The sequence below is a fragment of the Symsagittifera roscoffensis genome, chromosome 8 (assembly GCF_963678635.1).
Source record: "Symsagittifera roscoffensis chromosome 8, txSymRosc1.1, whole genome shotgun sequence".
NCBI classification, from domain to species: Eukaryota; Metazoa; Xenacoelomorpha; order Acoela; family Convolutidae; genus Symsagittifera; species Symsagittifera roscoffensis.
The window spans coordinates 29810365-29825903 of NC_087069.1; the positions used below are offsets into that span (position 1 = coordinate 29810365).

General features: G+C 35.0%; 1 protein-coding gene across 1 annotated transcript in view; it reads right to left on the reverse strand.

Moving 5' to 3' along the window:
* Window positions 1–219: 219 nt before the first annotated feature.
* The window catches only part of LOC134853389 (uncharacterized), a 34561-nt gene continuing 19241 nt past the window's right edge, over window positions 220–15539 (reverse strand). Inside the window, exons 2-5 of the mRNA XM_063869381.1 lie at window positions 3161–3366; window positions 1121–1186; window positions 565–811; window positions 220–322 (exon numbers count right to left, since the gene is read on the reverse strand). Coding sequence (XP_063725451.1) covers window positions 242–322; window positions 565–811; window positions 1121–1186; window positions 3161–3366 — 600 coding nt within the window. The 3' untranslated portion in view covers window positions 220–241. The remainder of the gene's footprint in view (window positions 323–564; window positions 812–1120; window positions 1187–3160; window positions 3367–15539) is intronic.

Consider the following 15539-nt stretch of genomic DNA (forward strand, 5'->3'; position numbering starts at 1 on the left):
ACCATCAGTTTTTACTACATAGAACTTCGATTACGTTCTCTGATTATAATGAAGTTTGGCCTAGTAATTTGGTTGATCAAGTTACTCTGTCAAACTTCCTTACAATCGGAGCATCCTATTTTGACGTCTGCTGCACCAACTCACTATAACCCTAGTTCTCATCGTAAAATAGATGTTGATGTCTAGTGGTGGATGATTAAGGGCCTATTTTCTTGTTGACTTAAATATCGTCTGGCTGAGATTATTCAGTGAATTCCTCGTATAGGCGGTAATCCCCCTCCGCATTCCAGCAGTCTCTCCCTACGCAATGATGTTCATGTAACTAAAAAAATAACAATGATATAGAATTATATGAAAACTAAAGCACTGTTCAAAAAACTGCATAAAAAGAAAGTTAGCCTTCCTAAGAAATATTTCGGATTATTTTTTGAACCTAGATTTTTTTTTTAAAAATTTCACATAGATTACATCAGTCGAGTTTAAGAAAATTCGAGTCTCGACCAGTTTATTTATTTATATGTTTAGGTTAACTAACTGTTAATAAATATGTTAAGCATAACTTACTTCTGCTTTGCGTGAGAAGTCCATGACATACATGCTCGGTATCAGCAACGCAGTAAAAGTTAGAATTCCATAATAAATCAATCTGTTCTTCTGTCTGAACAAAGTCTTGGCTCTAGTTCCATGACATATTAGAATATATCTTCCCAAAGCGATCCCAAAAGTGAGGATAGTTTGTGCCCAGAAGGGATACAGTTCGATCAAGCGCCGAGTAAGGCCAGAGTATTTGGCGATGTCGCCTTTCGGTTTTCTAATCGATGAACAGAAAGGAAGGAACATTGAGACGCGTGTGCAACTTTCGAGCAAATTGAAACATTTGAGAACTTTTCAAATTGGAAACATTTGATAAATGGTGCAATTTCTGCATATTTGATATTCTGTATGAAAAATGGTGCAACTTTTGAATAATAAGTACATTTACCGTAATAACTTTCGCTACTCTGTTTTTTGGGCTTACTGTTTCATAAAAACGTTTAGAAAATACGGAAATCAAGCAAAGGCTTATGAAGATTTATGAAATACTTGAGCGTGTATCTAGATTTGGTTTCAATGTTTTCACATGTTGAATGTTTGACAGAAATCATGGACAGAATCCAAATTGTACACCTGGTAGAAGTTTGGCATCCTGTAAATTGATTAATAACCAGATGTTTTTTTCATTATTATAGCCTTATCTGGAATTTTAAACGAATTCCAAAATCAGTTCTAAAAGTATTTTCACGTATCTTTTAGAAAAAAAGAATTAAAAAAAATATTTATAATTTTTAAAATTTTTTAATCAATTTTTCATCCAAAAAACTTTCATTTAGCCCTCAAGTACAGTCGAACATTCAGGATTTCCCCCTGATATATGAGCAGTCTTTTTGCTTTTTAAAAACTTTCTCTACGGATATATGAGCAGTCTTTTTAAAAAATTTCTCATCTAAACATTAGAACAACATTATTACAAAATCAACCACGTCTCTAAACAATATATTAAATAAGTGTTTTTTATTTAGCTGCGAAATTTCGAAAATATATATCCCAAATTTTTTTCAATTTATTTGCAAAAAAAACAAGAAAAAACACCCAAAGATGCTTGAGACCTACTTCTTTTTTTTATAAGCGTAGTCGAGGCAGAAGTTTTCACGCGAAAAAAAAACCAGAAAAGAAAAACGACTAAGATTTTTTGAAAATTGAAAAAAAAAACAAAGTTTTAACTTATTTGTATGACAAGAAATTTGCCATTTATAGTAGGGGTATGGTTCTAAAACCTGGTTAATCTGTAATCTGTCAGTATTTTTTTAGCTGCTTGGATAATTATCATCACCGCAGCATTTTATTTACAATGTAGAAATACATTTGAGCTTCAATTCTTCTCAACGCGTTTAATTTTGAAGGTAAAAACAATTTTTTTTTTAATTTTGATTATTTGCTTCGTCATTGAATACTTAATTATTTGCCATTGAAAACCATCTTGTAAAAATTACTCCTATAATTTGCCCAATTTTTCTAATTACTTCTTTGAAAAGCTATCTTTTCTAAATACCATTGCGCTAAGCAACGTTATTGCAATCGGGTACTAGTTTTTTCCCCGTAAATACCTTTGTTCATAGAATGGCCAACTTTAGTAGGAATTGTAAATTTTACCCTCAATAGCTCTCACACTCAATTTTTGAAATTTTAATTAAGATTACTATCAGTTAGGTTGTAATTAGGTGGAGTCTTTTTCAGGCAATAACTCTTTTTGTGAAATAAATTTTTTGAATAAAAAAATGACTTCTTTTTGGATTCGTGGTTTTGTCCTAGTTTTCGTCGGTTCATTTTCCTCTTTGCTATTGTCACTTTTAGTATTCAGTACAGTTTCTTAATGATTGAATTTGCAAAGCATGGGTTTTAGTTTGATCCCATCAATTTTTACTATAACTCGAACTTCTTTATTTTATAAATTTACCAAGACAAATTATAATTAGTTTTATTTGTTTAAACTTGTTTTTTTGTTGTTTCGAATAATTGGTTTTGGTTTCCACCCTCAGTTTTCACAACTTATTTGCAAAGTTTTGAGGGCGTAGTTGTATGGTTCTATATGTTTCAGTTCGATTGGGTCAAAAAATTTTAGCCTTTTAGCTCAGTACATCAGGTATATTTTAGTATAATATTTTATATCAGAGGGTAATTTATCTTATTTTTGATCGGTTTGAAAGATTCGGGCTATTTATATACTGGCGTAGAGAACTTATAAAATATAAAAACGTTTGAGAGCATAAGCAAAAAAAGCTTGTTTTCTAATTCTTTTGAGGAGCTTTAAAAAAACTTTACCAAATTTTTTTAAGCAAAAATTCGGCGCAACATTTGTCTGCCAAGAGTTTTCGGCTTCTTTACTGCTTTGTAAACTTTGTTTCGTTGCCTACTTGGCGCTCAACTGTCTCAATCCTTGAAAAATCTTCCTGAAAAGATTTTTGTAGTCTGAAGTTATGTACTAATAAACTTTTTGAGAAACTCAGTTTGCTTGTTCCCACTATTTAAAGAATGATTTAGAACAAATTAATTTTATTTAATTTTATAAAATTTATAATTTATCTGTAATTAAATGTAATGTAATCTGGATATGATTTTGTACGGATTGTCCATGAAGTCGCAGTAGACTCGACCGGCATTGATTAGCTCCAAAGAATAATGAGCCAAGGAAAGCAACCCACCGAAGAGAAAGTCAATGAAACTCTGCAGGCTGACCAGATAGTATTCATGCTTGCGTAGATCTTTAGACGAAAGAACAGTCAGAAGACAGTACAAGTTCATCACAATTGTTGTGAACGAAATGAAAATCTGAAGAAAGAAATTGAGTTGTATCCCGAGAAATTGTATCCCGGGTCGACATTTGCTATTTAAGTTTCGACCGACTCAAAAAAACTAGTATATTTCGACCGTCTAGACGCACGCTCGATATGTGTCTCAGCAAAAGATTTCTCGGCATTTTTTTTTCAATTAGAATGAATATTAAAGCCCGCGTTGTTGTTTTGAATTTGCAACAAAACTGTAGAACAAACAAAAAGTTTAATGAGAAATAGTATAATGAGAAGGGAAATCCATCAAACTTATGGTTTGCGGTGAACAAATCTCCTCGAGTGACTGTTGCTGAGTGGAGCACACTGAAATAGACTTTCCATTGATTCAGTTTGTTCAGCTCAAATTTCTGAGCAAAAAAAGCTAAAAATTTTTTGAAATAGTGCATTAGTTTTACGTTTTGAAACTGTTTTTGGCTTTCTGTTTCGAAAAGGTGTTCTGTGGTCGGCTTGAGGGGCGGATTTAGGGAGGGGCGGAGGGAGCTGACGCCTCTCTTCTCAGGGATTCGACCTTCTGCCGACCCAAAGGGCCAGAGGGTTACCCCTTTGCACTATTTTGAGATAGCCATTTTTGGCTGACTGACCATAAATTTTTTAACGGCGCCTTTGGCGCCAATTTATACTCACTTTGAGGGGGAACGCGCGACAAAAAAAAACGCAATTATTTGGTCAAATTTAGCCAAAAAATGCCTTTTTGACCTGCTTTATCCGAAATTTCACCTGCAGCGCAGAAAATTTGGCCAAAACAGGTCTTTTTACTGATTTAAAAGAGCTCGGAAAATCAATTTGTTCGACCTAAAAAGAGGTCGACAAAATTTTCAAAAATTTTTTGAAATCCCTCCCCCCGAAATTCTGAAAAAAGTCCGATCTGTCTCAGTCAAGACTTCAAGCCACTCAAACTGATCTTAATAAATAAAATGAATCCCAACAAAAGTATTTCTAAGATCAATTGAAAAAGGCAACAGTTATTCAAATTTTTCTTGTTGATAGAAAAGAGTGAGGAAAATATTTATACAAGACTGCTCATATCAAGGTGCCAAATATTCTGACTGCCTTTTAAGGTCTATGAAGCAGTAATAAAAAGAAAAAATTAAATGTAATAAGAACGAAGATTTTTTTAATTTGAGATTTTTTGTGAAAATCATCCTCCCTCACGCCATATAAAATTCAAGGTGATAAATTTCGCTCCCTGTAACAAATCAATAATGGCAATTAAACTTCCTTCACCCAATTTGGAATGGTTTCCAAGACGGATTGAACCACCGCTTAGGCGTTAGAAGCGCGAAATACATCGCGTGTTAATTGTCCCAATTTGACCAAATGGCAATCTTCAAACCCCCGTAAGTTAACAAATAATCATCACTAGTGAAATAAGTGCTTTTTTAAAAAAATTAAGCTCATGGTAACAATAGTTTTTGAATGACAATGTTTAAATTCCGTCAAAAGTGGCTAGTTAAAAAGTCAAAATTATCCGAAGAAGAAAAAAACACCTTGAGCACAAATATTCCGTTATTTTCGTTACGAACATTCGATCAAAAATGGGAGACTTTCTTGTGCTATTGGTATACAATGCACCGATAGCTGCCAACGTTTTCATAACAGTTCCCTTCTCTGTTTTATTCAATTTCATCTTAGGTTTCAGCCTAATTGTTTTTTCTACAAAATTCTTGTGTGACCAAAAAAGAATTTAATACCCTGAATGATTTTGAGATCTTGAAATTGTCCCAGTTGCACACTCATTGATTGGGTTACGTTCTTTATCCGATTGGTTCACGTTACTTATCAGAAGTTTGGTTGCTCCAACGAAGCCTTCAAAAACATAAGAGAAAATGAAAGCAATGTTGAATGTCGCATAAAATGCTCCGAGTGAGAAACATGAAAATGAAAAAAAAACATCGTTTTCTTTTGAAAAAACTTCGCAAGTAACACAAATTCGGCTATTCTTTTACGCAAAAACTGACTATGCAATTAGTAGATAAGCAGATAAATTGAATTAATAGTTCATTTATTAAAGAGCCTAATCTTTTTATTTATAGTTCATTTGTAATAGACTGAAACTTTACGGAATCCAAAAAACTGCCGATACCCGTGTTAAAAATGCATTAAAATTCAGGAATTCGTCACTTTTCTCGCAGCGTTTTGAGTAAATTAAGGAATGTATCGGTCATTATACATAAACAAGACTGCTCGTATCAGGGCAAAGCCCTGAATGTTCCGACTGCCTTTTAAGGTTTACGGAGCAACGTAATAACATAAAAAAATTAATTGAAATAAAGTAAAATGAAATTTTTTTTTCTTAAAGTTGAAATTTTTTAAATGAAAATCATCCCCCCACACGCCATACAAAGTACAAAAAGAGAGATTTCGTTCCTTGTAACAAATCAATTATGGCAAATAAGCTTCGTTCAACCAACTTGGAACGATTTATAAGACGGATTAAATCTCCGCTGATGCGTTATTAGCGCGAATTATATCGCGCGTTAATTGTCCCAAATTGGTCAAAATGGCCAAAAATGGCAATCTTTAAACCCTCATAACTTTACGAAAAAAGATCACAGGTGAAATATCTTTTCAAATTTAAGCTCAAGACAAAAATACCTTTAGAATGATGTAATAAAATTCCGTCAAAAATGGCTAGTTCAAAAGTCGAAATTTGTCTGAAGAAAAAAAAACCCACCCCGAGCACAAATATTCCGTTACTTTCGTATCGAAAGTCGGAACAATAACCATGTTGTTACTGCGCACATTAAGCGTACATCATTTGTGTATGCAATTTCAAACCTATGGACGGTACATTGAATACACATCGATGTGGCATGGATGAAATTTCAGTTTTGAAACATCGATTGTGCATTGATGAAACATTGATAGGACAATAGATGTAGAGTACAATTTCAAATACATTGGTGATACATTGATAGAGCAGGGATTCTAATTTGATCGTATATTCATGAAACATTGATGGTCTTACTCTCTCTACAAAAAATATGGAGCCGTGAAATTATAATTTATGTTTTCACGAGACACGCAATGATTATTGTTAACCAGTGCGAAAGAAAGATAAGCCAAAATTGGAAGAAATTGTAGCATAAATATGAGGATTATGTTTATATTTGGGATGTTTGCGTGGGTTTCTTTTAGAAAACATTGTTCAAACTTATCAATCTATCAAAATTTGTATGTGTATGAAAATGTTTTTAATGTTCATTATTTCATACCCCGGGAGTTTTTAAGTTTGTAAATCTGAAAAGATCCCGATCAAACTGATTTTTTGTGGTACAAAACTAGCTCGAAGTTGTGCAATACAATACTCTGATGGATAGTTTACTTGAGAAAATATCAAAAGTTTTTTTTGAGAAAAATTTCTGCTGAACAAATCTGCAACCATGAAAACTAAAACAATCAGGTGAAAAATTATACTAGTGTCTGCTACACTTATGACTCTTTACTGAAACATCACTCCAATTTGCATCCATGTTTCATGGATGAACCATAGAAGTTACATCCACTTTTCAGTCACGATTCATCAATGAAACATCAATGTACATTGCATCCTTGTTTAATAGATGAAACATGGAAAAACATCGTTAAAATGACACTGCTACATGAATGATACTGAGTTATGTATTTTTTACTATACTCATAGAGTAATTTCAGATAAGGTACACCGTCTGCTCGTCACGCTTTTTTATTTTCGGCCGGATAGATTCGTGCAATTTCTTAGTCTAATCGCAATCTTAATCTTACTCTTATATCTCCTTGTCTCAATAGATCTAATGTACCCCGGTTTTGCCCAAGTTAGTTCCAGAATGAGAACAACGGTAATCTAAGTTTAATTCAAATTGTTCTGGTGTTGAAACTTCAAGTAGTTTTAACACTTACAAATATGTGGGCTGTTGGTTTGATGGAGTATGATTGGTTAGTATATAATACGTTATAGAGATAAAATATCATAATAATAACCAATGATAAATACTAGTTCAGATCTGGTTCCACCCATCCGGGGTTTAGAGAGTTTTAGTTTTTCAATGTTCTATTGTAGTGTAGGATGGATGATGGTGTTTTTCTTTAGAGGTGGCGAGCATATTCTTTTTCTGCTTTGGAAGAAGAGATGTTATCACGATAGTTTCGGGAGATCGTATAATGATTTCTGATCGGTCGTGATGAATGTTGATCTGGTTGATTTTAGAGAATAGCAATAGTCCAATCACATTCGGGAGTGTCATGTAGTTTGACTTTGGATGCAGTGCCTAATGACTTGGATCTGTACGTATACTTGAACATCGAGATGGCTATTGTTCGGTTGCAATTGGTTTCCTTTACTGCGATGCCAATTCGTACTTTAAATCCGCTGAGAGTAGTGACTGTAGGCAGCATGTCAGGTGGGTCTTGCCATTCCGTAGTTCGAGTGTGATTGGGTTGTCAAGTTCCTTGCTGCTCGTGTTTGTGCTGTATATTATCTATATAAATCTTTGTTAATCTTGTTTTTAGTCATAATCTTGTATTAGTTTTTATTGCAAAAGCATTATTATTTAGTTCGGTTGTTTTAAAGAGCTACTCACACTTGAGTAACTCTCGTCAAAAATAGAGTCCTGGGTGTCACAAAGCGTGGATGTAAAACGGTGGGTGTAGACCGGCTATAGAGCATGCTCAGGACGCCTTCTTCTGGTGGGTTAGGCCAGGAGTGAGGGTATAATTTCATGCTCTCTTTTTTAAAGGGTCATGTTTTAGTTCAACTTTTTGCGCCTTTTTTATTACTGGTTTTTTCTTTTGTTGTCTTAGTTATGTCTTTTTCTCAAAAATCAAATTGTTTCTTTTGAGTTTGTCTTTCGGCTTTTTGATATTTTGTTCTTTTGTGTTCAGACTGAAAAGTAGTCTTCAAAAGAACAATTTATCCAGTTCTAAGCTGGTGTTAATCCAGTTTGAGTACCTTGGGTTTTCTTTTCTTAGTCATGCTGTTAGGTTGTGGTTTGTGGTGTTTAGTAAGCTTGCGTTGGTTGGTTTGGATTATTATATAATTCCTTTCCAACCGGGTTGAAGGAAAGTTTGAACGTGTTAAAACTTGTTAGAGTTGTTATCAGTGAAAGTTAAAACTTAATTTCATTATTTTAAACAATTCTTCGTGGTCGAGCTGTGCGATTATGGATAGAATTTGTGGGCAAGTAAATGTAAAGAGGCGTCTTTGAAAAGGTTAGTACTGCTTTTTGCAAATTATGGGCAATTTTATTTTAAATTACTATTTTGAACTTATGAAGTTTACTGCTCGATTTGGGGGTTGAAATTATCAATTGATTTTTATTTTTATGAAGATTTACTGCATCGGGGAAAAGAATTTATATATTAAATTATTGCTTTGGACTGGAGAATTTTACTGCTTCAATTATTGAATTGGTTAATGGAAATTCATGAATCTAGAAAAAAATTTCCTGTTTTTATTTTGCTTTTTATTTGTAGATTTAACTGGTTTTGCCTATGAAGAAAAAAGAAAACATTTATGATCGTGCCTATGAAGAAAAAAGAAAACATTTATGAAGAATGGTTAGTTTTTTTTTCGTATTTCTTAGTAAATTATTTAGTTCATATTACCTAATCTTCGGTGAAGAGTCAGTGGGTAGAAACGTCGTGGATGATGTCTGATGAGGTTAGTAGTTTAGCTGGCAAACAAATGATGTGTTTTGTTTGAAGAAGTGGCCAAAGCAATTCGAGTGCTTTAATGATGTTGTGCTCTTCAGTGCAAGGTGAGAGTTCATACAGTGTGTTTTGAATAAGGTTATAAAGTTTATGATTATATCGAGTGTTATATATGAATTCTAGGATTGGGCTGGAGGAATTCGTATGGGACGATTGGTGGGCGGGATTCGTCTACGTTTAAGAGTTTGGTTAGGGGACAGTAGAAATACATCTGGGTGATGAAATTGTAAATTCGTAGGATGCCTTGTAGGTAAGTGTCTTTAATACAATAGGTGAAGTTAAGAAAAAATGGTGAGGTGTATTTAGAGTTAATGTATTGATATCTATGGTGAAGTTGACGTGCTGGTGTATTAAGAGTGTAATTGTGTTGGATGATGTGGTAGTAAGTGTACGTCTGTGTTTGTTTAGTTCGTAACAGGACATCGTGTCAACAGTGCAAATCACGTTCTTTGGGTGTGAGGAGATGAAAGGTTAAGGAAAAGCGGTTAAGTTTGTTAAAGTATGAATTATAAGCATGAATATCACGGAGTGCTGCTGAAATGACATTGTCGTATTTTTTATTTAAGGTGCTGAGGGTGAAAGTGTATGTTGTTTTGATGAAAAATTTCTCTGTTAGTTGTGGATTAGCAAATGGGTTGTTTTTTAGAAAGATGTCTTCGTTAGGTCGTATGATGTTATGATCGTAATAATCGATAGAATATTCATTAGATTTGGGTGCGGTGAATTTGATTAGTGATTGTCTGTATCCTACCAGTGTGAATTGTTTGGGGTTAGTGCTGTTGTTAGAAGATAGAGTTGGGTGCTGCATACTTCGTCGTCATGAGGGGTGTTATATAGTGGTAGTGATAGTGGATTGATAAAGTGATAGAATGATTTCCATGAAAGAGTAGGGTATAATACGTGCTCATTTACATAATTAGGTTTTTCGTCATTGGGATCTGAATGGAAGTATGTGTATTGTGGAAAGAAGGGTAAATATGTTTGTAGAAGTTCTCTGGTGTTAGTGTGAAAAGGATGATTGACAAATGTTATGGATACTCCTGGGTTAGATGGGAATGGAGTATTTGGGAATTTTCTTTTAAAGGTTCGGTAAGCTCGATTTGTACTGGAGGATGGGTTTGATGAGGAATTCGGGTTTTGCGAACGGGTATAATGTGAAGAGGGAGTTGGGGTTGATTGGTTGGATGATATTACAGATTGTGAGAGTTGGTGAATGGTTAGCGTTTGAGGGTGTTGTAATTGTTGTTGCAAGTTATCAAGCTCATGCGATATTTGCATGTTTTCAGAGTCGTTGTTATCGGATGGTTCACTGGTTAGGGGGGAATATATTGCTGTCATATTTGAAATGGAAGAGGGAGGGGAAGGGGGTTCAATTTTGACTTGGGAAAGAATTGGTTGAAAGGGAAGTTGGGAAAATGTAGGTGGGGTGGGTTCAGATTTGGCAAATATGTCGGGGGTTTCGATATCGGAGTTATTGAATAAGGAGATAGTGTTGTATACTGTTGTGGTGGAATTAGTGTCTGATTCCATGCTGGATGGAGTGGTATCATGAGGTGATTGAGGTGGGGGAAAAGCAAAAAATGGGATGATGGGGAGGTTGTTCTGGAGGTTGGCTGGGTGGGAAATTGATCGATTGAGGGATCCAACTTGGCGGCTCATCGTGGGCTAAACAGATGGTTGTTCTGAGAACGAAAGTTGGTGGTATGTGGTTGTTCTATACTTTGTTCGTATGTGTCTTCCATTTTGGGTTGTTGGGTTATTATGTGTTGAATTGGGCTTTGTGGATAATCAGATCTCGAATGATAAGGGACGGTTATGGTTTAGGTTTTGTAGTTGTGGTGATTAGGCAAGGTATTTGTATTATTTTGTGAATTGTCATATGTGTTTAGTGTTGTTGATAGCTTGGTATTGTATTCTTTTATTTGAGCGTCTAAAAGTAATTTATTGATTGATGTAGAAAATATTCCAAAAAATCCTGCAAAAAGTTTCTTGGTTTAGTGATTTGTCTGTATCCTACCAGTGTGAATTGTTTGGGGTTAGTGCTCTTGTTAGAAGATAGAGTTGGGTGCTGCATACTTCGTCGTCATGAGGGGTGTTATATAGTGGTAGTGATAGTGGATTGATAAAGTGATAGAATGATTTCCATGAAAGAGTAGGGTATAATACGTGCCCATTTACATAATTAGGTTTTTCGTCATTGGGATCTGAATGGAAGTATGTGTATTGTGGAAAGAAGGGTAAATATGTTTGTAGAAGTTCTCTGGTGTTAGTGTGAAAAGGATGATTGACAAATGTTATGGATACTCCTGGGTTAGATGGGAATGGAGTATTTGGGAATTTTCTTTTAAAGGTTCGGTAAGCTCGATTTGTACTGGAGGATGGGTTTGATAAGGAATTCGGGTTTTGCGAACGGGTATAATGTGAAGAGGGAGTTGGGGTTGATTGGTTGGATGATATTACAGATTGTGAGAGTTGGTGAATGGTTAGCGTTTGAGGGTGTTGTAATTGTTGTTGCAAGTTATCAAGCTCATGTGATATTTGCATGTTTTCAGAGTCGTTGTTATCGGATGGTTCACTGGTTAGGGGGGAATATATGGCTGTCATATTTGAAATGGAAGAGGGAGGGGAAGGGGGTTCAATTTTGACTTGGGAAAGAATTGAGTGAAAGGGAGGTTGGAAAAAATGTAGGTGGGGTGGGTTCAGATTTGGCAAATATGTCGGGGGTTTCGATATCGGAGTTATTGAATTAGGAGATAGTGTTGTATACTGTTGTGGTGGAATTAGTGTCTGATTCCATGCTGGATGGAGTGGTATCATGAGGTGATTGAGGTGGGGGAAAAGCAAAAAATGGCATGATGGGGAGGTTGTTCTGGAGGTTGGCTGGGTGGGAAATTGATCGATTGAGGGATCCAACTTGGCGGCCCATCGTGGGCTAAACAGATGTTTGTTCTGAGAACGAAAGTTGGTGGTATGTGGTTGTTCTATACTTTGTTCGTATGTGTCTTCCATTTTGGGTTGTTGGGTTATTATGTGTTGAATTGGGCTTTGTGGATAATCAGATCTCGAATGATAAGGGACGGTTATGGTTTAGGTTTTGTAGTTGTGGTGATTAGGCAAGGTATTTGTATTATTTTGTGAATTGTCATATGTGTTTAGTGTTGTTGATAGCTTGGTATTGTATTCTTTTATTTGAGCGTCTAAAAGTTATTTATTGATTGATGTAGAAAATATTCCAAAAAATCCTGCAAAAAGTTTCTTGGTTTAGTTGTGTGTGTATTGCGCATGTATTGTAGATTCCTTTTAATACAGAGAAAAGAAATCCAAGAAAATTAATCATTGCGTATAATATATTCAATCTTTCTAAGATGTAGTAGGGCCATCCTAGAAAGGCAAGAAGTTCGTTTTTCAAATTTACAAAAACTAAAAATATTTATTTGTGATATATCTTGTGGTCTGTATTTTTCGCCATTTAAAAAAATGTAATCTTCCATATGTTTAAAATATCCGCTGTGGTCTTGTGAGTTTATGTCTGAAGAGCCTGCTGTTTCTGCAAATTTGCGTAAGTTTTGGTCTTTGGATTGTCGTTGTATTGTGTCCATTTTTGAGAGTAATTCTTGAAATTGTTGTGTACGTATGTGATGTTGAATGTCGGATTTAGAGTATATGCCGGTCGATTGTAAATCGATATTTGGATTGCGGGCAAAAGCTCTAATGCCTTCTGGTGAAAACTTTTTTAGTGGTTGCATAAGAGTAGGATATGGTGTGAGAAGACAGTATTTATCTTCGTCAGGATTTAATTGTACTTCATTGTGGCTGTTTTCCCATCCACGTGAGACTGCTGTATCCCAAAAATAAATTCTTCGGGAGAGTGTACCAACAAATTATACTTTTTTTTGTAGAAAATTGGGATACTTTTATAGCATCTTTTGTCCTCAAAAACATTTAAGGGTGATATTTTTTTGTACAAGTGTAATACCATATTATGTTTCCTTCATAGTCAATAAAATTTGATCTGTTACCTGATAGTAAATATCCTGCGTAAGGGGGTTTGGGTACTGCTAGTGCGAGTGATTGTAGAATTTGTGTTCTTTTAAGTTCGCATAGTTGATGGAGTGCTTCAAGTCAAGTTCTGCTAAAGGCATTTCTTGAAATTTTCTACTTATTGTACAGTCTTATTTCATAACTAGTGGTATGCCGTAGTGAATTGCGCCAAAATGAGTGTTGTTCATTAGTGATAGTTTTTGTAACGTGTACTGTCTTTGTCTTGTGGTTTGATTTTCCACCAACGTTTCCTGTGTTTTTAAAAAATTTTACGGGGTCAGATGAATTTTCGTCAGTGGTTGAATGAGATTTAGCCATCGGATGTATAATTAATTTTCCTGTATTCATGTCAAAACCTTGTTCGTATTCGACAAGAATTTTTGAGTATTGTGTTTTGTAAAAAGTTTTGGTGTATTTACATGCAAGTTCCGTTTCTGGGTATATTTGGAAACCTGTCAATTAATTTTCTATATCGTGAAGTTTCCTAAATCTATAATTACTATGTCTGAGTTGATCAGGGTTCACATCTTCAAATGCGAATGATTCAATAAAAAGTTTTTGGTGAAATTTTATCATTCTAGTGTGTATTTTTGCTACTTGAAATGAGGTGTACAGGTGTCTTCGGGGAACCAAACAATTGTTGCTTGTGTGCGTGTAGTAGGATCGCAGTATCCTTGGTCGTTTTATGCCTTGATAAAGTATTGTGTCATCTTTTAAGTCGCGTAAAAGTTGTACTTTTACAAGTTGTATTTTCCAATCAAAAAACACTATTTCTTGGTATCCTTTATTTTTAGTATCGGCTTTACAATTTGAGGGGTTGTTTATTCCAATGTGTGGTATCCAATTTTTATCATGGAGATTGTAAGTTAATCTTCCATTTGCTACGTGGAAGGGAAATTTGTTACCTAGTTTTACATGACCTTGGTATCTTTCAAGTTTGGCTTGATGTGCGGAGTCTGGAAAAACTTGAAAATTTTTTAATTTCCTGTTTGTGCCTTTGTTTGATTTTTAGTCGTTTCAAGTTCATTTTTACAATCGTCAGGGCTGAGATGTAATAGTCTTTCGATAATACTTTGGTAAAAAGATTCATAATCTAGTCTGTTTTTGTTTCCGTTTGAAACTTGGGAACAAGGTTCTTTCTTTTCGGAAAATGTTGCTGTGAATTTATATCCAGTTTGTGTTGTAGCTCGTACTTTTGAGTGAAGTGTAGCTATTATGTTTGTTGTTTCAATTGATTATGGTTCGGATTCGCATTGAGTGACTTGGTTTATTGCAAATTTATGTAATGTTTTTTGTTCATTTTCTTCACAGTCCTGGGGTCTTGTTTGGGGGGAAGGGTTGTTTTGATCGGCTTTTCAGAAGTTGAAGAATGAAAGGGTCTGGAGAATTAGTATCTTTAGAAGATACATGTGGTTGATAGTCCGGTGTATGAATTATAATAAGTGATATATCCAATTGTCTTTTTTGTGTATCTATCGTATTTGTAGATGACTTCTGTGGTTTTAAATGGGGGAGGTTAAAATTGAGCTGTTATATTCGGGGGGGGGGGGGGGGGGGGGCTGCTAGGGATAAGGGATGATGAATTTTTTTATTTAGTCTTACTGTTATTTCAAATTTTACTGTGAGATTATCTTGTGTAAGTGTTTGTAAGTTTTGTTCTTGTATATCTTTGTGGATATCTTGTCGATATTGTATTCTGTTTAGTGCCCAGTTGTGTAATCTGTTACTTTCGTGATGTTTTCCAAATAAGGGAGAGGGTGCTACAAATGAATTCAAATCTAATCGTAGATGTTTGTTATTTGTTGAATTTTCTCCATATCTGGCGTCGAGATTTGTAGGAAAATTTGAAGGAGTTGGGGTTTGTGAGATTTGAGTTAAGGAAGGGGTTGAAGGGAGTGAAGGAGTTTCTGGTAGCGACAAAATTGTGTTAGATGAGCGTCTATTGGATCGTTTACTAAATTTGGTTCGCCTCGAGTAAAAGCTTTTGTCAACCAAAATGGGTGATAGTCTGTAGTGGCTGGGAGATTGAAAAGATTTTCTCGGATTTCTAAATAATCTGAGGGAATGTTCGATGTGTTGTGTTGTGTTGGGGTCTGGGGAGTGCTTTGAATGGTACTACTGGTGAGATCTACAGGGTTTGCTATTGGTGAATGAGGTATGTTGAATTGAACTCTGGGGGTTTGCAAGTTTCTATTTCGTCCTGATTGAATAATTTGTCTGTTTAATTCGAGTGGGTTTTGGTTTTGACTTTGGTGTCTTGCTCTATTATGATCTTGTTGGAGAGGGGGGTTTACATTATATACTGGTTCGTATTGTGTTTCGCTTAGAGATGCTTGACGAATTAAGTGGTTCGGACAATCGTGCGTGTCTTTCTTCAAATGTGTAAGGATTGTCTTGAAAAGAGATGAGCGTTGATGATTGGGG